This window comes from Notamacropus eugenii, chromosome 3 (assembly GCF_028372415.1).
Source record: "Notamacropus eugenii isolate mMacEug1 chromosome 3, mMacEug1.pri_v2, whole genome shotgun sequence".
Taxonomy (NCBI): domain Eukaryota; kingdom Metazoa; phylum Chordata; class Mammalia; order Diprotodontia; family Macropodidae; genus Notamacropus; species Notamacropus eugenii.
The window spans coordinates 248290133-248317049 of NC_092874.1; the positions used below are offsets into that span (position 1 = coordinate 248290133).

The following is a 26917-nucleotide window of genomic DNA, read 5'->3' on the forward strand; positions in this document are numbered from 1 at the left end:
CTGATTGTCTCAAAAATGAAAATCAAAAAAATTCTTATATTCCAGGCACTATGATAAATATTTTACAAACATCATTGCATTTGATCTGAAGGGATAAAGAATCAGATTCTGAGTCAGGATGGGGTGGACTCAAGTTCTAATTTGGGCAGATACTTGCTGTGAAACTTTGGGCAAGAAACAACCTCTGATTTCTCTAGATAACATTCTAAAACTGTATAGAAAGCCAGAGTCTCATACTTAAAAAAAAGTTTATTTTGATATCAATAATTTATTTATTTCTGATGGCCAAACTTTTTTCTTTCTTTTTATGGACTTATCAAATATAAATATTTCAATTTATAAAAAGAACAGAAAATAGAAAAATAAGATTGTATATGAAATTGGGTATCTATTATGGTGCAGATTTTTAAAAAGTCTATATTAAACATGTTGTGATAACAACAAAACTTCCCAGCTTATCTGTGTTCCCTTGTAAACTTCCTCTTTCTTTTCTGTGCATTAAAACTTTTTTAAATTTTTTCATTTTCTTCTTCTTCTTTTCATTATTATCATCACTACTCACCAACGTCTCCCACTTCACTGTAATAAGCTCTCCCTTGTAATAGAGTCACACAATGCAGATCTATATATTGTCTATGTCTAAAAGTAACATCTTATTGTTCTAACATCTTAATGGCACATTATATTAGCCATTAAAAATCATTTATAAAAACTTGAGCATCTTACTTGGTGCTTCCATTCATTACACTGTACTAATTTGCATTTTGATTAATGTTTCTAGTTATGAAGACAAAGGCACCATAAATGTCAGTGAAACAGAGATGCCAAAGTCCACTGAGGAAAATGAATGAATCAGGTGGTGTGAAATAATAGTTCTTTCTAATCTGGTCCCAAACAGTACTCTTTAATAGAATAACACACACACACACACACACACACACACACACACACACACACATTCACACTCATATTCAAATTGAATGATAGTTCAGTCTCTTGTCTACAGCAAGGTTTTTTGGTTTTTTTTTAAATCTTGGAAATAAGTGTTGGGAGTGCCCGGATGTGTCTCTAATAGCAGGCTCCAGAATTTCTCTCAGACACTTTTCTAAGGTTTCCTGGTATTTTTTTTTACACTAACTTCTCTGTGCCTCCCCCTCTTTTGAAAATCCTGAGGAAATGAGCTTTGCACAGCTTTTGTCCTAGCTTCAAGGGTATAGGCAGCAGCTTTACTTGCCACTAGAAACTGCTATGAATGAAATAGTTTTTGAGGCCATGGTGCTTTTATTGTCCTGATTTCCAGTGTCTGAAACTCCTATATTCCCAGCCACTAAATAAGTCTGTTCACACCCTGCCCCCTAACCACCAAAGCAGCACTGCGTGTAGGCTGTAAAATAGCAAGTAAGTATGGAAAGGGCATGGGGTAGAGAGATGCTTTCCTATGTTGCCGTGGCACCCACAATCCATCATTTCGTGCATTGGATTAGGATATTCATAAAGTTTGGCTCACTGAGCTATAGGATGGCAATGAATTTAAACTGAGCCTTGATTTTTTTAATTCTGTACTTTTTGGAAAAGAGATGGAAGAGGAAGGGGATAGCCAAGTTGGTAGAACCCAACTGAATGTTCCTAACGTTTTCTTCCAAACAACTTTAAAATAACGCCTGAAATCAAATTTTGAAGTAGAAGATTCAACAGAAGATCACAGGGAGATGTTTCTTCTAGGTTAAAATGACTTTGGAGATTTGCAAGAGAGGTCTGTGAGATCAGGATGGGTGCTGGCCCAGAGCATAGTAGGAAAAATGGTGGTGGGCCTTGGAGATCGCCTCAATGTTAGCAACAACAGCAAAAATTTTGGGAGCTCTTAGGGAACAGACTATAAGGAGGTTGAACAACTGGTCAGAAAGAACTACAAGTGACCTTTTGCTGGTGCCAGGTACAGTTAGTCCTGATTGGCAGTTCCATTGCTTGTAAGTAGTTCTGGCTCACAGTTCCAGTGCAGAGAGGATTTTTGGTCATCAAATGTCAAAAGTCATCAAAGTCACAAGAGGGCAGGTCACCAGGGACAAGGAGAGTGCTAATGCTTGTGGCTGCAGGGGACCTAGTCACAGATCCAGGGCCAAGAGGAGCATTAGTACTTATGGCTGCAGGGGATCAGGAACCTTTCCTGGTTAAAGACCAGAGAATACAGAGAAGGAGAGTAGTGGACCTTAGTCTAGAAGAATTCCTGGAAGAGTTAAAGAAAGAGATAAGAACGGTAGAAGAAAAAAATGATAAAAGAAGTGAGAATGATGCAAGAATATTATGAAAAAAGGATTAACAGCTTAGCAAAAGGGGCACACCTTAAAAACAGAGTTGATCTAATGATACAAGAAACACAAAAATTCACTGAAGAAAAGAATTCCTTATAAAGCAGAATTGGTCAAATGGAAAAAGAAGTACAAAAGCTCACTGATAAAAATAATTCCTTAAAATTAGAATAACTGAAGTGGAAACTAATGATTCTATGAGACTTCAGGAAACAATAAAACAAAGTAAAAAGTGAGAGAATAGAAGAACATGTTAAATATCTCATTGGAAAAACAATTGACCTGAAAAATAGATCAAAATATATAACTCTTAAGAACTTTATCACTACAGTGGTTAAGAGTCTGCACAGACAGAAATCATGGGTGTGACTCAATTATGTTGGGATAATCTCCAAACAAGAATGTAGGGGTAGAAAAGAGGGATACACTGGGAGAAGGTGGAAGGGAGAAGCAGAATGGGTCAAATTTTTTTTCACATAAGGTGGCAAGGAAGAACATTCATACTGGAGGGGAAAATGTAGGGGTAGTGAGCAATGCTTCAATTTCTCTGTTATAGGAATTGATCAAAAGAGGGAATACCTATCCATTTATATGTATACATACACACACATATATATATATGTACACAAATATATGTGTATATATGTATATATATGTATATATACACACACATATGCACATTCTCGTTTGGGTTTGGAAATCAAAGGAGATAAGAACTATGAAAAGGGAAAAGACAATTGAGGGGTGGATTAGGGGAAGCAGGAGTCTGGAGTAAGATTTTTGAAGAGGGGAGAAAGAGAGAGAGATAGAGAGAGAATAAACATAAGAAAATGGGATGTGATCACTGTGTGAATGGGATGATCTAACCAATAGAATGGAATTGGATAGTAGAATGAACTAGAAATCAGAATCCAACAATATGTTGTGTACAAGAGATATACGTGGGATAGAAAGATCCAAAAATAAAGGGTGGAGCAAATCTATTATAATTCAGTTGAAATAAAAAAAGGCAAAGGTAGCATCTGTGATTGAAGACACAGCAAAAGCAAAATTAGACCTAATTGAAAGAGATAATAAGGGAATCTACATTTTGCTAAAAAAAGAACCATAGATAATGAACTAGCATCAAATTATAAAGTTTCTTTGATAAAGGTCTCATTTCTCAACTGAGTCAAATTTATAAAAATAAAAGCCATTCCCCATCTGATTAATGACCAAAGGTTATGAACTGACAGTTTTCAGAAGAAATCAAAGCTATCTATAGGCATATTTTAAATTGCTCTAAGTCACTATTTTTTGGAGAAATGCAAATTAAAATAACTCTGAGATATCACTTCACACCAAACAGAAATGACAAATGGTGGAGAGGATGAGGAAAACAGGTACATTTATGAATTATCAGTGTAGTGAACTGGTCTGACAATTCTGGAGAATAATCTGAAGTTATGGTCAAAGGGCTATAATGCAATGCATATCTTTTGATTAAACAATTGGTCTGTACCCCGAAAAGACTGAAGAAAAAATAAAAAGGACCTATATGTACAGAAATATTTATAGTAGTTCTTTTTGTGATGGCAAAGAATTGGAAATTTAGGGGATGTTCATCATTTGGGGAATGGCTGAACAAGTTGTGGTATATGATTGTGATGGAGTACTCTGTGGTATAAGAAATGATGAGGGGAGTGGTTTCAGAAAAAGACGTGTAAGACCTATGTGAAATGATGCAAAGTAAAGTGACAAGAACCATGAGATCATTGTATACATTAAGAACAATGTTGTAATAATGACCAACTTCTGAAAGACTTGGCTCCTTTGATTAACACAGTGATTCAAGACAATTACATAGTGATGAAAAAATGCCATTCACCTCCAGAGATACAACTGAGGAACTCTGAATGCAAATTGAAATATAATTTTCTTGCTTTTTTTGGTGATCTTGCTGAAATTGAAATATGTTTTGCATGATTTCACATGTATAACTGATATATTGTTTGATTAGGGAAGGGTAATATGGAGGGAGGAAATCTAGAACTCAAAATTATAAAGAAAAGAATGTTAAAAATAAATTGTATATGTGTATATAATAAAAGGATGGAAACTACACTCTGAACTTTGTTTTCATTTCTTCTACCTTCCTTCCCCTGAGACCATTCAACTTAAAACTTCTAGATAGCTGTTATTAGTTGTGAAATGGAATTGTTTGAGTTCATGTATAGAATACCTCATCATGTCCCTAGCCATGGAATTCACCATAGAGCACAACATAATTCTGTTTTGTAATATAACGATTACCAGACTCAAGTGTATCCTAGTTCATTCCTCTCATTTCCCTCTTTATATGAACAGTAAGCGCAAAGGGAGCTTTATATTGCCTACAAAGAGTCCTATGTTTGTATTTCTTTCAGTGCCAAAGAACTAGCTATCTACAAAGTACTTGCTTATCTTCATTCTAGAGTATATACTGCTAGATTAATATCTCTCTCCTTTCCAGCTTATCAAGGACAACAAAATATTTCTTGAAAGAGAAGTATTTCAAAGGAAAAACAAAGGAGAAGAATAATCTTAAGAGGCAAAAAGAAATCACAATCCATGTTAAGAAGTTGAAAGGGGAAGAGGAATTGTGTTATAGTAGGTAGTATAATGGATTTGGAGACAATCAGATTCTAATGGATATTTATTGGGTGTGTGATCATGAGAAAGTCATTTTACTTTGATTAACTTCAGATTTTTCATCTGTTAAATAAGATGTTGGACCCAATGACCTTTAAAGTCTCTTTTAAATGTAAGTCTATGATCCTATGATAAGAATTGGTCAAAGAGAAGGGAGGGAAGAAGGAATACTAAAAATGTGGAGTTTTATAATAGGCATGTGTCTCTTTCCATAGAGAAAGGGATTGAACTATCTGAGGGGATGTAGCTTTTTGTGCTCCAGTAATGAGTAGGTGAAGATGGTTAGCGACTTTATTGAAAATAGAGACAGATGCTTGAGACAGACAATTGTCTGCTATGAAAGAATCTATGAACCATAAAGAGATGTCTTGCTTTAGCAGGGCATGTATCCAAGATGTGATGGAAATGTTCCAGAGATCTGTCAAATGGGATGATCAATGATTACTCTGAATAATTCATATAGGGATAAATTATATCAATGATACCATAGATGATACCAGCAGAAAAAAATAGATTATAAAGTCCAAGGCAAGAAACTAGAGATTGATGGTGATTTTTTTTCTATCCCTAATGTCAACTGAAGATAAAGACTTTGGAAGAGAAGCATCTATTTGGGAAGTGAAAAATTGATTAAAATGGTGATCTTTGAGAATGAGATTTGGATCTCTTCAATACAGAGTAAAATATAGGCTATTTGTTAGGGATGGAATGAAGCCAATGAGGGCATATATGTATGTATATATACATGTATATATGTATATGTGTGTACATATACATACATGTCACAAATCTATTAAAATGTCTCTAAATGGAAAATGAAGTGCAAGATATAAAACTGATAATCTAGTGCTAGTAATTCACAGGAAGTAAAAACAGTTACAAATAAAAATCATGACCAGATACTTATATGTAAAAATACACAAATGTGCAATCAAAAAATGGAACTAGAAATCTTAAGGTGAGGAGGCAAATTGACCTTATGGGAAGCACCGAGACTTTGTGGTATGGAACTTGTAGGTAAAATTTCATCAATGTCAAAAAAAGAGATGGTACATGAATAATTTTTTAGTTCAAAAGAACAAGAGAAAGTTCAGAAGGAAACAGACAAGAAGAACAGTTTTGAAAGTATAATGTAGAATTTATTATATATCTTTTAAAAAATTCAAGCGGCATGAAATAGATATTCATTGTTTCCATACAGAATCTGTTTTATATGTGACTGGAAATATTTTCTTTTGATTAAGTTAAGGATTTTAAAAATTCGCAAAATTCATTGTTCAAAAGGAACGGAATGGATGAAAGGGACCCTGGAGTAGTAGTACATATGGAGATTTTCATTATCTGAAAAGGAAGTTTGATGGGGAGGATTTGACAGAACTGGTAGAGAAAGGATGAAACAAGATGTTGTGGTGATACTTTATAAGAAAACACTTGACTGAAAGGAGGAAAAACATCACACATCTGATATGGAAGCATATTTTAGCAGGTATGGAGGATTTCAACTCTGGATATCTGTTGGGTATCTATTTCTCTCTCTCTCTCTCTTCTCTCTCTCTCTCTCTAAGTCTCTCTCTCTCTAAGTCTCTCCTTCTTTCCCTTTCCTAAAAATAGAGAAATAACAATGTTTTAGATGATACATTATACAATTAATACTAAACATCATTAGAACTAAATTACTTTGTGAATTTTTACATTTAAATGAATTAGTTTTGACATATAAAATCTAACTATGTTTTAGTCATTCTGTGTAAATCTCCAAGATTCAGTGTTTAGTGGCAGCTAGGTGGCACAGTGGATAGAGCACTGACCCTGGACTCAGGAATATCTGAATTCAAATCTGGTCTCAGACACTTGACATTTCCTATAGCTCTGTGACCCTGGGTAAATCCCTTAATCTCAAATGGTTCACCCTCTCCCTCCCCTCACAAAAAAGATTCAGTGTCTATTTCTTATTTTCAGCATATATACATATATAACACACACACACATATTCATCATTCAGAGACATAGTAGAGAGTTGACATAAAGCCTAGGAAGATCTGAGTACAAGTCCTGCGTCTCAATACACAATGAATGTGTAACTCTGGGCAAATTCATTTCAGTCCTCTAGGCAACTCTCTAAGTGTTTAAGTTGCACTGAAAATGCTGACCTGAATCCACAGAGGGATTTGTGTAACCTGGGAAATCCTTTTATTAATAGAACCACAGGTCCATCTAGAACCTCTCCTTGTGTCCCTCACAGAGAGTGTATATTCCATGCTTCTGATAACAATTTTTTCATGGCTTATTTAACGAAAAAATAGGGAGAATAATAAATAGAGGGAAAATGATACAACATTGAAGGAGAATTATGTTGTGAGGAAAATGTATCCTTACTCCAAAAATGAAAAAAAGAATTCTTCGATTTCCTCTGAAATCATGAAACAAGGACATTTCCAAAAGATAAACAATATGTTTAAGAAAAGAAATTAGTATTGAAATTAGGCTTAAAATCATAGCTCTCAAAAATGAGTTAATAGGGGGGCCGAGCCAAGATGACAAAGTAGAAAGACTCACATACGCTAGCTCTTACCCCACAGCCCATAAAATACCTGTAAAGAAGAACTCTCAACAAATTCTAGAGAAGCAGAAGTCACAGAACAATGGAGTGGAGGAGATTTGTAGCCCAGAGTGACCTGAAAGACCAATGGGAAAGGTCTGTTGCACCTGACGTGGAGCCCAGCCCAGCCCAGCCCAACCTTGGCCACAGAACCGAGCAGGCTTCAGGGACAGAATCTCCAGTGCAGATCCCTCAACCCACAGGCACTAAAGGTCAGTGAGAGGGTTTTTTTGGCTGGCCAAGAAGGGAGCAGGGTGTCCCATAACTCAGGCCTCCTCAGGTGGCAGCAGTGGAGGCAGCATCAGATGGGGGCTCCCAAAGCAGGCAGCAGCTCACATCCATTGTTGAAGGTCTCATTGCAAGGCCCTTGAAGGAACTGAACTGAGCCCTGTGTGGTGGCCCTGCTCCGACCTCAGCAGCTGATCTTAATCTCACATTGAATGGTGGCCCTGCCCCCACCTAAAACCCCTGAGGGATTGGAGCAGGTCATTTGAATCTCAGCCCCCAGTGCTGGCTTGGTGGAACTGGAGGCAGGTGGTTGTGGAGAGGAAACTCAGAAGTCAAGTAACTGACTGGGAAAGTGCCCAAAAAAGGGAAACAAAATAAGACCATAGAAGGTTACTTTCTTGGGGAACAGGTGTCTCCCCCCATCCTTTCAGATGAGGAAGAACAAGGATACTGTAAGAGGAAGTCAAGGCCCCTGCCTCCAGGGCCTCCAAAGGGAACTTAAACTGGACTCAGGCAATAGAAGAGCTTGAAAAATGAGTTAGCAGTTTACTAAAGGAGAACCAAAAAATGCTAAGGAAAATAACACCTTTAAAAAGAGGCTAACTCAATTGGAAAAAGAGATCCAAAAAGCTAATGAAGAGAAAGAGGCTTTAAAAACCAGAATTAGCCAAATGGAGGACAAGGTTCAAAAGCTCACTGAATAAAATAATTCATTGAAAGAGACAACTGAGTTCAGAGAAATGAATGACTATGAGATAAACCAAGCAGTTAGAAAACAAAACCAAAAGTCTGAAAAAAATAGAAGATAATGTGAAACATCTCATTGGAAAAACAACTGACCTAGAAAATAGATCCAGGAGAAACAATTTAAAAATTATGGGACTACCTGAAAGCTATGATCAAAAAAAAGAACCTAGATATTATCTTCCATGAAATTATCAAGGAAAATTGCCCTGATATTCTAGAACCAGAGGGCAAAATAAATATTGAAAGAATCCACCTAGCACCTCCTGAAAGAGACTCTAACAGAGAAACTCCTAGGAATATTGTGGCCAAATTTCAGAGTTCCCAGATCAAGGAGAAAATACTGCAAGCAGCTAGAAAGAAACAATTTGAGTATTGTGGAAATACAATCAGGATAACACAGGATCTGGCAGCCTCAACATTAAAGAATCAAATGGCTTGGAATGGGATATTCCAGAGGTCAAAGGAACTGGGATTGAAACCAAGAATCACCTACCCAGCAAATCTGAGCATAATATTTCAAGGGAATAAATGGTCATTCAATGATATAGAGGACTTTCAATCATTCATAATGAGGAACAGACCAGATCTGTATAGAAAATTTGACTTTACAATACAAGAATCAAGAGAAGCATGAAAAGGTAAACAGGAAAGAAAAATCATAAAAGATTTTCTAAAGCTGAACTGTTTACATTACTACATGGACAGAAAATATTTATAACTCTTGAATCTTTTTCTCAGTATTTGGGTAGATGGAGAGATTGTACATACACACACACATACACATATATAGACAGAGAGTACAAGGTATGTTGAATCAGAAGAGATGATATCCACACACACACACAAACATAAAATAAAATAAAAATTGAGGGGTGAGGAAGGAAGATACTTGGAAGAGAAAGAGAGAAATGGAACAGGGCAGGCAATAACACATAGAAGAGATAGGAAGGATATTGTTCAGTGGAGGAGAAAGGGGCCGGGGGAAGAGGGGAAAGGTGACTGAAGGAGGCAATAACATGCTGACTAGATTTGTTATGAAAATCTATCTTGCACTGCAGGAAAGTGGGAGAGGAGGCAACAGGTGGGGTGAGGGGAATGATAGAAGGGAGGGGAGATGGGAGAAGGGAGTTACTGGAAATGAACACTTTTGAGAAAGGACAAGGTCAATTGAGGGGGAAAAAATAAGGGGGGATAGAGTAGGATGGAGGGCAATGTAGTTGGTATTACACAACATGATTATTGTGGAGATCTTTTGCAAAACGACACTTGTTTAGTCTGTTTTGGGTTGCTTGCCTTCTCAGTGGGGTTGGGGGGGGAGGGAGAGAAGTTGGAAATCAAGGTATTGGCAATGAATGTTGAGGATTTTTGTTGGATATAATGGGGAAATAGGAAGTGCGGGGAATGGGGTATAGAGATTTGTCTTGCCCTACAAGAAAGGAGAGAGGATGGGGATGGGGGAAGGGCGGGGTGTGAGAGAAGGGAGGGTACGTTGAGGGAAGGAGTAATCAGAATGCAGGGTATTGGGAATTGGAGGAAAGGGAGTGATGGGGAGAAAAATTGGACATGTTACAAAGTGAGGTAAAAGCAATTAGTATTTGAAAAATTGACTGAATTAATTACTGAGAATAAATCAATGACATCTTTAGTTTGGGGAAAAGAATTTTAGTTTAAATTTCCTAGAGGAAGGTAACCTCGGGTAAAATTTGGCATTGATGGAAAAGTTAAGATTTTAATGATAAATTTGATTTTATGATTGCCATTTAATCAGGAACTAGAACATGTATAGAAAGGCATGTAAGCCACTTCAGACTTGCTTCAAAAGATGTTCCTTAGTCAAAGTGAAATTATAATCATATTTGAAACCTGGTTATTGGAATTTGCTATTTTTAGATGCTATGGGACTATTAAGTGACTGTTCTTCTGAGTCTAACTCCAGATATGTATAGCAAGAAAGGCAGTCTGAACCTCCAATCCATGATGCCAGTAAGCCTGTGAAATGCTGGTATGAACTGTAAAAGGTGATCTCAAGGGAAGGGTGGGAGAGCGGCTGTTCAGCCTGGGCTAAGGTAGGATTCTCCTGACTCAATTTCCCCACTGACACCTGGCAGACTTTGAGCCTGACTGAATGCAAGTTGATAATCTACTTCTGCCTGGAATCGACATGAAGTTGGGGAGATATTGTTTTCCTACAATGTCCCTACTCTTGGTGGCAATTTCCTATAGTCAAAAGGTTTGTAAGCTTAATACCAGATCTATTAAATTATAGATTATTGGTAGGGGAACATCCAGGGTTAAGTCTAAAATTAAGCTATTAGGCTTAGGACTTTAGACCAACAACAACAAATTAGGGCCTTTAATTCTTAGAAATACTGTGGAGACAATTAGGTCAAGAGCTTGTGAAGTTAGTGAACATAAGTATTGTGTCTCAGTTGGTTAATGTTTAAAAAAAAATTTTATTGGTCCATATTGTAAATGGTTTAAAAAGAAATATCACCTGACCAAAAGTTTGAATTGTTTTATCTGTTATAAACTGTGTTAAAAATGAAAAATAAAATTAAAAAAATAAAAAAATAAAAATGACTTAATAAAAGTCAAGTAAGATGGATAACTTAAAACATACAGTAGAGTTTCTCATTAAAATAGATAAAGTTCTGAAAAAAAAAATGATAGATTGGGAGCTCAAAATAGCAAAGCAGAAGAAAATTTGGAAGAAGAGAAGGAAAAGACTACTTCAAAAGAACATATAAATTCTATACAAGCCAAAATGAATGATCCTGAAGATAGGATTCTCAGAGGTAACTTAAGGATCATATGTTTCCAAGAAAAATTAGAATATTTGTAATACTGCAGGAAATGATGCAGAACATTTGGATGTATGTGGCAAAGTATCGGTTGATGAAATTGACAGATTGTTGACAGTAAAAACCTCATAGTGAATGTTATAAAAAGTGACTAAAACCCACAATATTATCTATTAAAAACCCAAATTTTGTAAACATCCAGGAAAAAGGTCTTGGGGCACTTACAGCCATGATGGCTGCCTGAATGGAAGCAGATCTCAGCTCTGACAAACTTATTCCTACAAAACTCTGAAATTCATGTCAGACTAAGTAAAGGTCAATAAATCCAATATGAAGGTGCAGCAAGTAACATCTTTCAATCCAGAATCACACAGAAAGTCAGCCAGAAACCCAAGGGTAATAAAAATGATTGCCCTCCCTGACCCCAGCAAAGCCAGGGAACCTAGAAAGAAGCATGTTTACACATCCCTTGTCAGAGGGCATATGGATACAAGGTGCAGAGACATAGATTTTTAGATATGAACACTTTGAGGATTTGTATTGGTTATCTGTTTCAAGGAATTTTTTCCCTTCTTTCTCTCAGGTTTTAACTGTGGGAGAGGGATCAATGAAAGGGGATTACAAATAGCAACATAAAAAAAAAGAGAGCACCATGAATATAATTTTAAACATATAGAAGAGCACAGAAATTTAGAAATAGAACACTGACATTTTAGTAACATAGAATTTATTATGTATGTTTTAAAAAGAAAGTAGCATAGAATGTATATTTAATATTTCATATTAATCTTTTTTGCATTTATCTATGGCTATGGATATTCTCTTTTTTGTGTTATGTAGGTTCAGAATATTTTTTAATGCTCTCTATTATAAAGGAAGTGTCAATTCAAATAATTTAGGATTATTCCCTAGTCATAAAAACCTGAAGAAATAATGGAACAGGACATCCCAAAAAGGCAAAGGATCTCAAATTGCAACCCCAAATAAATGGTTAAAATCCTATGAAATAGGTTCTGAATATCAATGTAAAAAGGTAAGCCAAAGAGTAATATTTGTGATATTCATGCAAAAAAACAAGAAAAAAGACAAATGAAACAGGGAAGAAATAAACTTACAAATTATTCAAATCAATAGGAACACAAGAAATGTAAATGTACAAGTGGGATTTGGACTGGAGTACTTTGTATGGAGTTAGTGATGCACTGGCCCTTTCCAGTGGGGTGCATATTGTGTGGAAACTGTGCTTCATCAGCCCACTTTACCCTAAGACCAATGTGGGATAGAAGGAAGTATGTCCCTGTAGTACTGAGGAGAAATGTTTGCCCTTTTGTTATAGCCGTATATCTTCAAAAGAAGTACTCATTTATAAAGGTTAAGTTACATTAAGTGGTTAAATGGAACTGAATTACTATACACTGTTACCTAACAGTGAGGAGAATATAACTAGGGCCTTGAGTTAATGGCAGAAGAGACTCCCCACAACTTCTTCAGGTATCCCCATGAACATACTCTTCATTTGTCCTTTGGTTCCCAAGTGTCACTTGGGAATCAGGCAATCTCTTTTTGAACTTCCAGAAATGGGAAGGGGACTTTCACTTTCCTCCTTAATGGAAGTCCATAAATATATTCAATAAAAGGGAAGATGGAGTTATTATATAGCCTACTTGGTAGGTGGGTTTTCTTGGTTTATTCACTAATTATCTTTGAGATAACCCTATAGTCTAAGGAACTAAAAGATCCAAAAAGAGCCATTATACACACACACACATATATATGCATATATATAATTTTAATATTATGTAGAGATATAATTTTAGCAAGACACCAGAGCACATATCCATCTCTATTGGATGGACTGTGATATATCTCACACTACTCTCTTTCCCCTCAGCTAAATATTTGCTATTCCCATCAAAACAACTGGATGTATTTGACACATTTGTCTATATTTGCAATTTTTGGTAGTTTCTGTACTATGACTTCTGTCTATGGTATAGACAGTTATAAACTCTATACCTAAGTGTATGTGATCCAAAGGCAACCAGCCAGTTCAGCATAAAATTCTGTTGAACAGATTGTCTTCTGTAAGTTGGAGAAAACAATTGAAAGACTTGAATCTTCAATCAACCAACTTGAGCAATTTTTTCCTCTCACTGAACTAAAAACTTGTTTCAGAGTCCTGCAAATATATTTTCATGGGCTTTTCCAGGAGGCCCATTCTTTGAGTCTCTTAGAATTGCTAACCCAGTTACAAAGGGGTTTTTTTCTTCACTGCTGACTGACTTTCACTTTCCAACTTATCCAGCAACAGCTGTTTATATATATTTTTGATTGTTATAAAAGTAAATGCCTTAAATAATGATGTGACAATCATGCCTTGAGGAAAGTATTAGAATCATGAAAGGCTGCAATCTTAGAAGCTGTCACTTGAATGAGTATGGCGGGCGTTGGAATAATTTCAAGGGTAGAAAGCACGTGTGATAGTTGGCTTTGTGTCATTCTGGTGACCCTTTGGAGTATGTTGAGGGAGAGGGAGGGGAAGAGGAAAAGAAAAGGATCATGAAAAGAAGGCGGTGAATTTATTTGAGAAAATCTGTTGAATGCTAGTCACCCTGCTGTTTGCTGTCCAAAGCCAGCAGTCCCTAAGGAGGGACTTGCTTGGCGGCTCAGGAGTCTTGGAGGAGAAACACCAGCTTGAGCCCCGAAGGTGTGAATGATGTCATTTCAAAGCCCAGTGTGTCATCAAGCTCCTCATACCCGAAGTCTTTGATTTATTACAGTAACTTTGAGAGGACAGTCTTGTATGTTTTCATTACAATTAAACATCGAATAGGGTTGCCATCAACAGAAAATAATACCTTTGCTCCAAGGCAACCTTTTATTGCTCAGGTATAGAATTTCCTATTGTAATTTATAATTGGAATGATTTTGCAGAATTTCAGGATTGGGAGGAACCTTAGAGATTATCTTTTCCTGTTGCTGCTGCAAAATGAGATGAGACCCATTAAATTTTAGGTTTTAAAGGCTAGTGACATCCTCACTGTTCAATAGATTTAATTTATATGATACCATACTCAGTAATACAATGTGCAATACAAATTTATATGATAAAATATTACTGATATGTTAGTATACTATAATTGCTATTATATTGATACAATAATAAAACAAATATAATACAAACATATATTTTGGGTTGGTATTTTGACTTTTTAAAGAGTTATTCAGGTGTATTCTGTGGAATTCTTGGATTATGATCATTAATTTAGACTTTTTTTGGTGTGGAATCATGCTTATTTAAAATTCTGTGTACCTAACAAAATAAGACAATTGATATATTTTAAATGAAAATAATATTAAATTTTTATTTGGACTTAGTTATCCTGGTTAATTCTAAATTATCCCGGAAATTCACCACTTAACTTCTGCTGTACTTCAACCATGAAGATGGGGCACAGTGTTGGGGGCCCAGGTCCAGAAAGAAAAAGAAAGCCTATGAGATGAATGCTAGAGGCAGAAGCATGGCTAGCACTGTCTGCTGAGGGCTGCCAGCATAAAAGCCTTGGGACAAATGGTAGGAAGTATGCCTTTAGCTATGGATGGGGAGGCAGTTGCATATAGGGATACAGGGAGGGGCAGAGAGGAATTCACCTGGGATGTGGCTGCCTAAGGAGAAAGTATCTGATAGTTCCCAGTTCTAATTACTTATCCTTGCTAACTAGATGTCAAGCACAGTTGTCTCTAAGCTGCTGAAGAAATGTAAGTGCTGCTATTAACCTTTGCATTTGGGGGTCCTGAAGCACAGCCTCGATCGACATGCCCTAGTTATGGCTTTGGCCATATTCAGTAATACTGTGAGTATATCACTCATTTTTTTTGTTGATATTTCTGAATAATATACTGGACCTAAGGATGGTCTATGAGTATGTGTGTGTGTGTGTGTGTGTGTGTGTGTGTGTGTGTGTGTGTGTCTGTGTCTGTGTCTGTGTCTGTGTGTCTGTGTTTGATGGGAGGACACTTTCTACCTGTCTCAGAGTTGAATGCTTGGCTAATAAGGCCCATGAAGGAGGGGTCAGAACTGGGTACAGATGGGGAGAGGAGAATGTTCATCTTTCACTCTGTCCTATAGTCGGTAAAAATTCTCGGATTATCCATTGTTTATATCATATGTATCTCTCTGTCTCATAATTTGCTTGGGTAGTTGAGAATTAAGTATATTCTCATGATAGAGTCTTAGCTGAGTTGCATGATTTAGGTTTGCCTCATCACACTTTAACTGAAAGTACATTTCAAAGGTTTGTGTTTATCCAGAACATAGGCATTTACAAATATAGCAGGTAGGAAGCCCGGAGGTAACCATCCCATTCATTTAGTACCATTTTTAGCATAATGAACCTTTCAAGGAGTTTTCAGAAATTTTGGGTTTCACAAACCACACTCCACAAAATAAAAACTACTTTTTCCTTTGCCTTACCTCTGCTGTGGTGCTGAGGTACTGTTGGGTAGTCGTTTGTGCCCAAGGTTCCTCTGTAATTCTGGTCATCTGCACATGAGGATTCCTTGTGCTGCTTATGGTGTAGTTTTCTGTAGCATCCCTTGCTAGCACCTCTGTGACATTCTCAAGTAGATTCTTGGGGTCATAGGTAACAGCATTTACGGTAATGGGGATCTTTGGAGGAGTGGTGTTTCTTGGGAGCCTTGCTAAAGCTTCTCCACTCTGGTGAACTGAAAGGAAAAGGAGAGTAGCTAAAATCAACTTCACGTTGAAGTGACTCAGCAAAGAATGAACAATTTTACTTAGTAAGGAGAAAAACCTTTTTATCACAGATGTGTTAAGGTTCCAGACATTTATTCTAAATGACAGTTCAGTGAAAAACCATATTAGTCTAATGCAGGGGCGGGGAACCTGCAGCCTCGAGGCCATATGTAGCTTCTAAATCCTCAAGTGTGGCTCTGACTGAATCCAAACTGCACAAAACAAATCCCTTAATAAAAGACTTTGTTCTGCAAAACTTGGACTCAGTCAAAAGGCCTCACCCAAGGACCTCGAAGGCCACATGTGGCCTCAAGTCTACAGGTTCCCCACCCCTGGTAATGTATCCTATGTGGTGGGAATCAAACTGCCTCATCTAACTCTCTAATTCTTTTTGGGGATAGAGGACTAGGGAATATACCAGTGATTTCATCTCTAGGGTAGGGGGTGGGGAAAGAAAAAATGAAATTTACATAGGAATTTTATTATATATGAAAAAGGAATAGCAAATTGTGCATAATATATTTGCAGTTTATGTAAAATCATATTTTTATTACACATTATGGAAATGCTTGTTTTATTTCATAAATTTAAAATTAAATAACTAAATGTGAAAAAAAATAATTCTCAGATGAGGAAAGCTGCCCTCTGCAATGCAAGTGGAGATCTTCTCTACAAATTACAGTCTTCAAGTTATCTAGAGCCCTGGGAGATCAATTAATCAACTGTCAAGCATTTATGAAGTGCCTGTTATGGACCTGGCACTGTGTTAAGTACTGGGGATACAAAAGGAGGTAAAAGATAGCTCCTGCTCTCAAGGAGTTTACAATCTAATGTAGGTAGGACCTGAACTTAGATCTTCCTGACTCTGAGGTCAGCACTTTATCTACTGTACCATTGTCTCTTGATTCTTTCCAACACCACCCATTTCTGGGAATCTTGTTTTTCTAAAGTGGGGAAAGTTGTGGAAATTGCTTTCAAAAGCCACTCAATTTCGCCAGAAACACACAAGAAAGATTATAATTCTATGTTTAGGGTTGATTTTTTTTAATTTTGGGGAACTAGACAAATAGTTTCATCTAGGTAGGGAACTCCAGGACAGAAACTTCTCCTATACCTACAGGTCTCTCTGCAATTTGTAGTTTTAGAGAGTTGTCTGGAACACTGAAAACTTAAGTAACTGTGTCTGGGCCACAAAACCACTGTTTTGGTGGCAGGTCTTGAATTCAGGTCTTGCTGTCCCTAAGGCTGGTTCTCTATTTACTATCAGTCTGGAGCTCTATGGAAAACTATTGGATTTTTTAAAGATAGTCTTGACAATAAATTGTGTCCCCTAAGGCCTTTTTATTGTTGATCTTTGTTTTGAACACCTCTTGGAAAGTCTTGGGCATCTCATAAACAGCAGTGACACATCTTACCTACCACTGATTATTTGAGTCTGAAAATAGCTGTGATCTTACCCACTCAAATTTTTATACAGAAACTCTAAAATGTGTGCTTTATCATATATGGAATACTAAAGGCAGAAGGGATTAAGAAATAATTCAGTTTTGCATGTTTCAAGTTGAGGAAACTGAGGACCAGAGTGGTGGTGAGTTGACTGAGGTTACCTAGCTACTTAGTTACAAAGTCAGAACTACAGCTCAGTTCTCATGACTCTTAGGTCTTTCCTTTGAGGGTTGGGTGAATCCATTAGGGGAAAGAAAAGTATGATCTAGTAATTTTATTTTTTGCTTTGCTTTGCCAGGTATACATCCTTCCAAATATATTATCACAGTTTTTCTTTTTTGGCATTGGATTTGCTTATCTTCTGTCATAGTTATTTTTTTTTTTCAAAATGAGCTACACAGACGTGTAGAGTTGCAAGAGTTATTTCTAAGAAACACCTTAAAAGTGTGCTCAAGTAGCCACATTTGACCAGTCTGTACTGGCTATATTGTTATGGTTTTATACATATATATATGTATATATACATATATATAGTTATAATGTTAATGATTATAATAGTGTCCTGTGTCTCCATATTTTCATGGAGGAAGTTCTCTTTTTCTCCCTTTAGACATTAATTCTTTCTTCCATTTGTTGAAGCCAGAGGGTAGTGTGTAGTAACTGTCATAGCTGATGGACAATTTATGGAAATTTCTGCATAATTACTCTTTTGCTCTCTCTCTCTCTCTCTCTCTCTCTCTCTCTCTCTCTCTCTCTCTCATCCTCTTGGAATGTCTGGAGGGGACTCATATTTTGGGGTATTAGGGCATGACTAAGATGTGATCTCAGGTCCCCTCTAGCTTTAGAATTCTCTGATTAGAGGACTTCTATGGACATAAGTAACCATTTGGAGGACACAGTTTGGGGACACTTATTTACTCACTGGCATACCTTTTACAGGACAATATATAACCTTACAATAGATTGATACTTTCACAATGGACCTACCTAGAACAAAGTCTGGCACAGAGTTGATTTTTTATAAATGTTTGTTGGTTATTTGACTCTGAACCAGCCATGTTCTTTAGGTGGACTCAATTTTTGGCTTTTCTTCCTTCTTTATTTTCTTACACCTCACCTAGTTTCTAAGAGGATTTGAGGGAGTACAATTTTGTTTTATCGAACGCTGCTTGAAATAAGTGATCATTAACTTGGGTTCTGCAATCTTCAGAGACATTTTGTTTGTTGTAATGAGATTTGCCCTGTGCTACTCATTGGAATGACTATCATCGAGGACAATTTTAGCTCTCCAGTCCTCCAAAAAGATTTAATGACTAGGTTAGGAGACACAAAAACTTCCAAATATGATTACCTAGTATGTAATTATGATGTCTTAGCACGTGAACCTATGATTACCTCTGCACCATAAGTAGTAGTTGGTAAGGTTTCATCCTGAAATGAACATTATTGTTTTATGTGTCAACTCACATATTTAATGTGATTGATGAAGAGTGAATGTTAGAAGAATAGTTTAGAGACCCTTTCTAAAGGCTATTCTGTGAATAAAGGCATCTTACTAGATTTTGAGTTTCTTCAAGCAAGTTTTAAAAATGACTTCTATGTATATATATATGCAATATGTATATATATATAACGTAATATTTTTATAATTATTTTATTTTCCATCCATAGTCACAAGATTTTTCTCAAAGAAGGAACAAGGGAGGATTCTAGACTCATTTTCCTTCATTTTGTGTCTATGCTTTTAACATTCACATGATACTATTTAGAAAACAGAAAAATTATATCATTCTTAGTTTCTAGTCTCTCCAGTCTTGGGGACTTTGTCATAAACCTGATGAAAACTACATTTGAGATGTATTAGTATTTTTGTGCATGTTTTGGGATTTTGAAAGAGGAGAAGAGGCATCCAAACCCCTATCTTAGAAGTATCCACTTTGTTTCCCAATAAGTCATTTATACAACCTGAGCTCTTTATGGGAAAAGTGGTACAAAATTACATATGTAAATACTGAAGAGTTGATTAACTTTCAAAAAGATATTATTTTAATTTTAATTAAATCAATTTTCAAATATACGTATATATATATATTTCATGGTATAGTGGCTAGTATTTTCACAATATTAAAAGAGAAACTTATTCATATAATAGAAAAATACAGAGAGTTTAAAAGCTTCCATATTACTTTCATTGTCATTATACTTCCCTCATTATAGCATTCTTCTTTGACAGAACATAGTTAGACATGACTAATGTGAAAATATATTTAATGGAAATATATGTGTAGAACCCATGTAAGATTGCATGCCATCCTGCGGAGGGAGGTGCAAGAAGGGAGAGAAAATTTAAAACTTACAGAAGTGAATATGGACAACTGAAAACAAACGAATTAATAAATTTTGGAGGAAAATAGAGCATAGTTAGGTAGGTATGTTTATCTTCAGTGATCCAAGAAGTTCAGTAAAATGACTTTAAAATCCTTTAAAAAATTCCTATATTCCTACTTTGTGAATAAGTTTTTAATTAGCCTTTTAAAATCATCTAGGTCCCATGCCTGAAGAGGTTATGTCTAAGAGACAACTGAAATCAGATTCAGAAGAAATTTGGAATTTTTTATATATGTAGCAGCATGGTATAGTGAAAGTATGTTGAGGTCTGAAAACGTAGGTTCAAATCTTGACTCTTTAACTTACAATCTGTGTGACATTGGGCAAATCACCTAACTTTTCTAGATTTTAGTTTCCTCTTCCATAAAATGAAGGAGAGGGATTTGACTATATCCAAGGAATAAGGTCCTTTCAAGTCCTCAGTCTATGATCTTATGAAGGCAGTTACCTTGCATAGTCCTGAAGGGATAGTACTAAAATATGGTTCCAATGTATTTTCTTCCTCAAAACGTGTGTATGTGTATGTGAATATATACATGCATATATTCATACACATATGTGTATTATAGTGTTTAATCTCTGATAGGATTAAAGATAATAGGTAATAAAAATGAGGTTTTGATGCCATTATACTAATAAGATAGGGTTAGGTCCTATGATTTCCTCAATATAGGTAACGATCTTCAGGTCAATAACTTCTTTGTAATTTGAAATCTTAGAGTTATCTAGAGGCACTGAGAAGTTAGGACACTTGTGCAGAGTTTTATGCAAGCAGTATTTGTCAGTGGTTAGACTCAAACCCAGGTCTAACTGACTTAAAGGTCAGCCCTTTATTCACTACATCATATCTCTCACGAAGATGAAGAAGACAATGATGATGGTATACACTTTAGCATGTACTCCGCCTTCCAAAATACTTAAAGAACATTTACGAGGATTTTAGGGGCATCTGCTCATCTCATTTTAGTAACATTCCTTTAGAGCTAGTAGAAAATAATGTACAATGAATTAAGTATACTTTCAGTATAGCTTATTGTTAGATGGTGACAGATTTAGCAGTCTGTCCAATGAGTATTAAATGCAATTCACCTTTTGACAAATGGGTAGATTAAGTCACAGGGTAGTTAAATGACCAAGTGCAAATGAGAATAAGTCAATTAATCCAACCATATCTGTACTAGTGGTTCTTCAACAATGGACTGTAATAATTTGGCAACCTTTAGGTGGAGATTGCTTTGGTCTTCTTCAAAAAAGAAGGATGAATAATAAAAAACAATTTTGGTAGAGCCATGTTAAAGCCCTATGAATCTTCTTTCCTCATGGCTATTATCAGTGGAGGTGAGTCAGATAGGCAGGACAAGGATTATGAATGTGATGAGATAGAGATGAGAGACACAGAGAAAGATTGTAGAGAGATAGAGATGAGAGATAGAGAGATGATAAATATATAAATACATATAGAGAGATAGAGATAGGAGTAGAGAAGGAAAGACATTCTTTTTTTGTTTGTATTTATATCTATGCATGATTACATTTGTGTAAGCTAGCTGGCTAAACCAGTGGACGGATGCACTGAAGCTAGGGTAGAGGGCGGGAGGAAGCAAAATGAATAGCTTAGAGCATTCAGGAAAGATCTGAGACTGAAAAAAAGTTGGGAAAATCTTGTCTCAAGGAAAATCAAATGGAAGCACAGCTGAGTTAGTGATCTCAGGCTTTCTTACAAATCGATTAAACTATCGTATGGTTGATAATTTTGCACAGAGTAAGTGCATAATAAATCTTTATAGTTAATTAATTCATCAAAAGAATGCTCAAAGAAATAACAAACCTAAAAATGTACCTTAGCTGGTCAACTAACATTTATTAAGCACCTGTTATATGTCCATGTACTAATGGGGTGGGGTTGGGAGGAACCTGTAACCTCAAGGCCACATGTGACCTTCTAGATCCTTGAGTGTGGGCCTTTCACTGAATCCAAACTTCACAGAACAAATCCTTTTAATAAAAGGATTTGTTCTGTAAAACTTGATCTCAGTCAAAAGGCCACACTTGAGGACCTAGAAGGTCACATGTGGCCTTGAGGCTGCAGGTTTCCCACCCTATCTAAATGCTGGGGATACAAAGAAAGGATTATTTTCTATAGTTCTTGCTCTCCTGGAGGGTATAGTCAAATGAAGGAGACAGTATACAGAAAACTATGTACAAACAAGAAATAACATAAATAAGGGGCAGTTTCAGAGGGAAGGGGCTAAAATTAAAGAGGCCTGGGACAGGCTTCTTGAAGAAGGAGAGATTTTAGCTGAGACTTCTTCTCTGATATGAAGGGAAAGCAAAACATTTTACATAGAGTTTCCCAATTACAAAGATGCCTGTGTCCCACCCCTAACCCCTGTGATGTGGAAAGGATAACTGTACACACATATATAATAAAGTTAGCAAAGGGTTTTATGTAGGTTATCACGTTTGAGTTTTACTTCAATACTTCAAAGTAGATGCAAAAGGTTTATTATCCCCATTTTACAGATGGAAAAACTGAAGCTCAAAAACATTAACTAATTTGCTCATAGTCATAGAGTGAGTGTTAGAGAAGGTCTATGAAGCCAGGTCACTAAGTTTTTCATGCTATATGTTACACAACACTCTCTCAAACAATGAATGTCAGTTGGTTGACTGGTGGGAAGCTCTTGCTAATGAATGTTTTTTTAAAAGAGGCTGAATAATAATTTTTGGTGGTTGCTAAAGAATGAATTCAAGTTTAGATAGGAGTTGGGCTAAATGACAATGGTGATATCCAGATAACACCAATCCTATGCTCCAACTGCCAAATAGCTGGCTGCCAAGTATAAATATTCAGTTAATCATTTACATCTTTTTTAGCTCCATGGATGACTGGTATCATATAGACAACACATTTGGAAAATGGACATTTTCTCCCTATATACCTAGATGTTTGGTACAGAATTGTCATGGTTTTTTCCCAAAAAGGTTTCTAATTTATCTTTTCCCCCTGCTGTTGCTGAAAGAGAGTTTTAAGTGAACTGATTTGGTTGGGTTTCACTTGCAAGTCAATGTCACATACAGCTCAGATGAGGAAGCATCAATCACATTTCAATCCAAGAATGAGGTATTCCTTTAGTACAGAAATATTATATGGTGGAAGAATACTAGATTTAGGATAAAAAGACCTGGATTTAAATTCTGACTCAGGCAAATCTTTGTGGCCTTTGGATAAATCAATTCCCTTCTCTGGGCTTCCTTTTCCTCATCTATAAAATGAAGACGTTGGATGAGTAGATCACAGGTGCCAAAGTTAATGTGGTCACGAAATTCCCCAGTGGAGCTGGGACCAGATTAACATGTATTTGGGAAATGTTTCACAGAATACACGGAAATACAACAGAACACAGATAATACTAATATGTGGTTTACTAGCCCACAGGAATCCCTTTTTACTTGAGCTCAAACTCCCATGATTCTACAAAGTGGAACTCCCATATAGACTTGTAGGGAAAGCAATGAGTTTTTTCCTTTCAGTCATATGGCCCCACCATAAACCTGAATCTAAATGATATCAGTGGAACCAAGCGAAGCCTCAGTGTGTAATTCATGAGACCAAGTGAAGTAGACACTGTTTTTTTGGGGTTTTTTTTGTGTGAATAGATTGAACTTGGCAAAGCAGAGCTTTGTAAACTGAGTCACATCTACTTATACTGGATTAATTTAGATGAGAGAAGTGAATCATGGATGGCAGAGGACCTTAGCACTGGGTTCACATCATACATCATACATCACACACACTAGCGGTGTGACAATGGAGACATATCCTTTAACCTCTCAGTGTCCCATGTGATTCTCTAAGACTGTAAGTTACAAAGCAACCGAATTTCTTCATCAGTGGAAGGAGTAAAGGGTTGCTTACACAGATTTAGTAAATTTGGTAAATCAAAGGTATAAATTTCCCTGCTTCAACATTATCAAACCCCATCCTCCCAAAGTGGACATTTTCCCTATATAAGATATTAATGATAATTATTCTAGCAGAAGCTAGACCTATGAGATTGCTGCCTCTTGATGTCACATTATAATATTTTTTTTTGTGGTCCAGTAGTTTTAAAAATTGCATTTTGGTTGGATCAGAAGTGAAAGATTAGTCAATTACTTTTATTTTCCAAGGCTGGGGTCTAAAATAACTTTCTCCTACTAATTTCTTCAGTCCTGATATCTAACACTTTATATTATCTTAAAAGCATAGGAAGAGGAATAATTACCTAAAATGAAATATTAATAAAAAGTTTATAATTTTTTCACTTATTCCTTTCCATAGTATGACATATGGACTAAAATATTCTTGATCACTGCTATTTATGAGTCTATATAAAGAGACTATAAGATAATTTGCGGGCCTTTTAAAAAATTATACCTTATTTTTACTATAATACCACTAAGGCTGTGTCCATACAATGCCAATAAATGTGGATGAAAAGTTAAAAAATCAGACAATCACTTGGACATTGGCACAATGTCAAACATCTGGATGTTTCCAAATACCCAGATGTTTGTCATCATGTTGACAGGGCATTCAAATGATTGACTGAATGTCCCACTTTTCATCTACATGTTTTGGCATTTTGAGGATACAGCCTCAGTTATCACAGCAAAACATCTGTGGTACCCTTATTATTTTTAATTAATTGAAAAGGATGATTTTTTAAGGATCCTATACACTAGGAACACTTCTTCCTCTTTCCAAAATGTAAACATTCACTACATTATCTAAGGTGCTATTTGAGCTTCAGAGAGTTAAGGATTGGCTAACCAGTCTCAACTTTTCTCTGAGTAATAGGATCTCTTTTTCTAAGTGTAAATGTTACAAACTTGTGCCAGGTGGCCATGGCTGGGCAATATCTCTTCTTGCTATACTTTTGATTATATGAGAAGTATACTTTCACAAAGATTGGGAAGAAACAGGAAGCCTTTAATAAAGTATAAAATATAGGACTGATTTTTCATCTTTTACTGAACCATAAGGGGTAATGAATCTCTTTATTCTCCCTATCAAGTGCATTCCATGTTTTGGTTTCAATGATACAGTTTGGCGTTTTAACCAATATACTTTGTTCTCTATCAGCTTTGAGAGAATACAGGGCAAAATGAACACTAATTGGATCAAGTCAATGTCAGTCATTTGATATTTCTCCAACACCTTATCCTGTTTTGTATGAGTTCTCCCTCTAGCAGTACAGCAACTCCTCCATGTCTTTTAATTCTGCATAATTGTCATCCATATTTTTTGATCTGTCCTCCATAGAGGATCCATCCAATAGATGAGAGGTATCCTTCTCATTCTTGGAATATCCATTTTCACTGTATAAGCTGACCCACCTCTTTTCCCTTTTAAACCTAATTATTCTTGACAGTTTTTCAGTAATTAGGTATCTTTTTTAAAAAAAAAAATCTGCTTTAATAAAGTCATTTGGAGCTTTGGTTGTTTACTATATCTTATTTGGAGAATGCAATTGGCTGGTATGATGCTATGCATACATTAGGTACTTAATAAGTGCTTGTTGTGTGAAGGAAATGAGGTAATACATAAAAAAACACTCAGAAGTCAAAATGGGGAGGGGGGTTGGGGGTAGACCAGACACATTTGAGATCAGAGAATCTATACCTGAAACAGAGCCCTAACTGTGATTCCTTTCCTGCTCCTTTCCCTGTATACCCACCAACTTATAGGAGGTACAAATAGGAGCAAAACAATAGAAGGGAGACTAACAGAAAATGAAGCAATGGTCTTGGGTCATAGGATCAAGATTTACAGCTACCATTTAATTCAGCCCAATGTAATTGACAATGAGGAAATTCAGTCCAAAGTTACACTAATATTTATAATTTATTATATATATTTAATATTTATATTTATAATATTTTTTTTGTGTGTGTGTGTATGGTGTGCACATGTGTGGGACTGTGTGTCCATAAGCATTTAGATATGATCGTACCTAGATCATCAATTTAATGAACGTTGACAGTGCTATTTCTATTCTCATTCTAAGCATTTATTCAGCTATTTATTATCAAAGACTCTTAGCATATTAAGGACAACTGACCAAAAGAATGCCATAAAAACATAATTAGAATTTTGTCAAGCCCCACAGGTATTGTTTTGATGTTCTAGGCGATTCTAATGAGGACAGCAACCATAAGTTAAATAAACAACCTGTAAGATTGAGAATAGTAGGATCAACCTAGACACAATCTTTTCATTTTCTCAAGGCAGATTAATGGTTGGTGGACTTTAGCCACAATTCATGTATAGGCACACATTTTACACACACACACACACACATGTCTGCACATGTATAGTTCATGTATAATTTCTCTTACACATGTATGTGTACATATTTTTTCTCAAGATATATTGATGGTTGATAGACTTTAGCCACAGTTCATGTATAGACACACATTTTACATATATATGTATATACATAGTTCATGTATAATTTCTTATATACACATGTGTGTGTATATATATACATACACACTTTCTCAAGATAGATAATTGATGGAATTTAACCACAGTTTATGTATAGTCACACATTTTATACATATATGTACATACATAGTTCATATATAATTTGTCTCACACACTTACGTGTGTATATGTATACATACATGCACAAGTCTATTTTTCTTAGCATAGATTGGTGTTTGGTGGCCTTTAGCCATGGTTCATTTATATCCAGACATTTACATATATATGTACAAACATACATGCACACATATAAATATATCTTTTTTCTTGTGAAAGAAAATTTTGGGCTGTATTCATGAAAATCCTGACTCCATTAAACACTTAACTAAGCTTATGTTTAACACTGTTAATTTGGTCAATATGAATCTCCTACTGATTAGATAAAAACATGTAGAGTTTTCTTAGATTTTAAAAAAGACATTTACTAGAACTTTCAAGGAGTGG

The 26917-nt window shown here is 35.9% G+C and overlaps 1 protein-coding gene across 1 annotated transcript in view; it reads right to left on the reverse strand.

Annotated features, from left to right (window-relative positions):
• The window catches only part of PTPRB (protein tyrosine phosphatase receptor type B), a 155695-nt gene that overhangs the window by 127003 nt on the left and 1775 nt on the right, over window positions 1-26917 (reverse strand). Inside the window, exon 3 of the mRNA XM_072655372.1 lies at window positions 15826-16076. Within this exon, the coding sequence (XP_072511473.1) occupies window positions 15826-16076 (251 nt within the window). The remainder of the gene's footprint in view (window positions 1-15825; window positions 16077-26917) is intronic.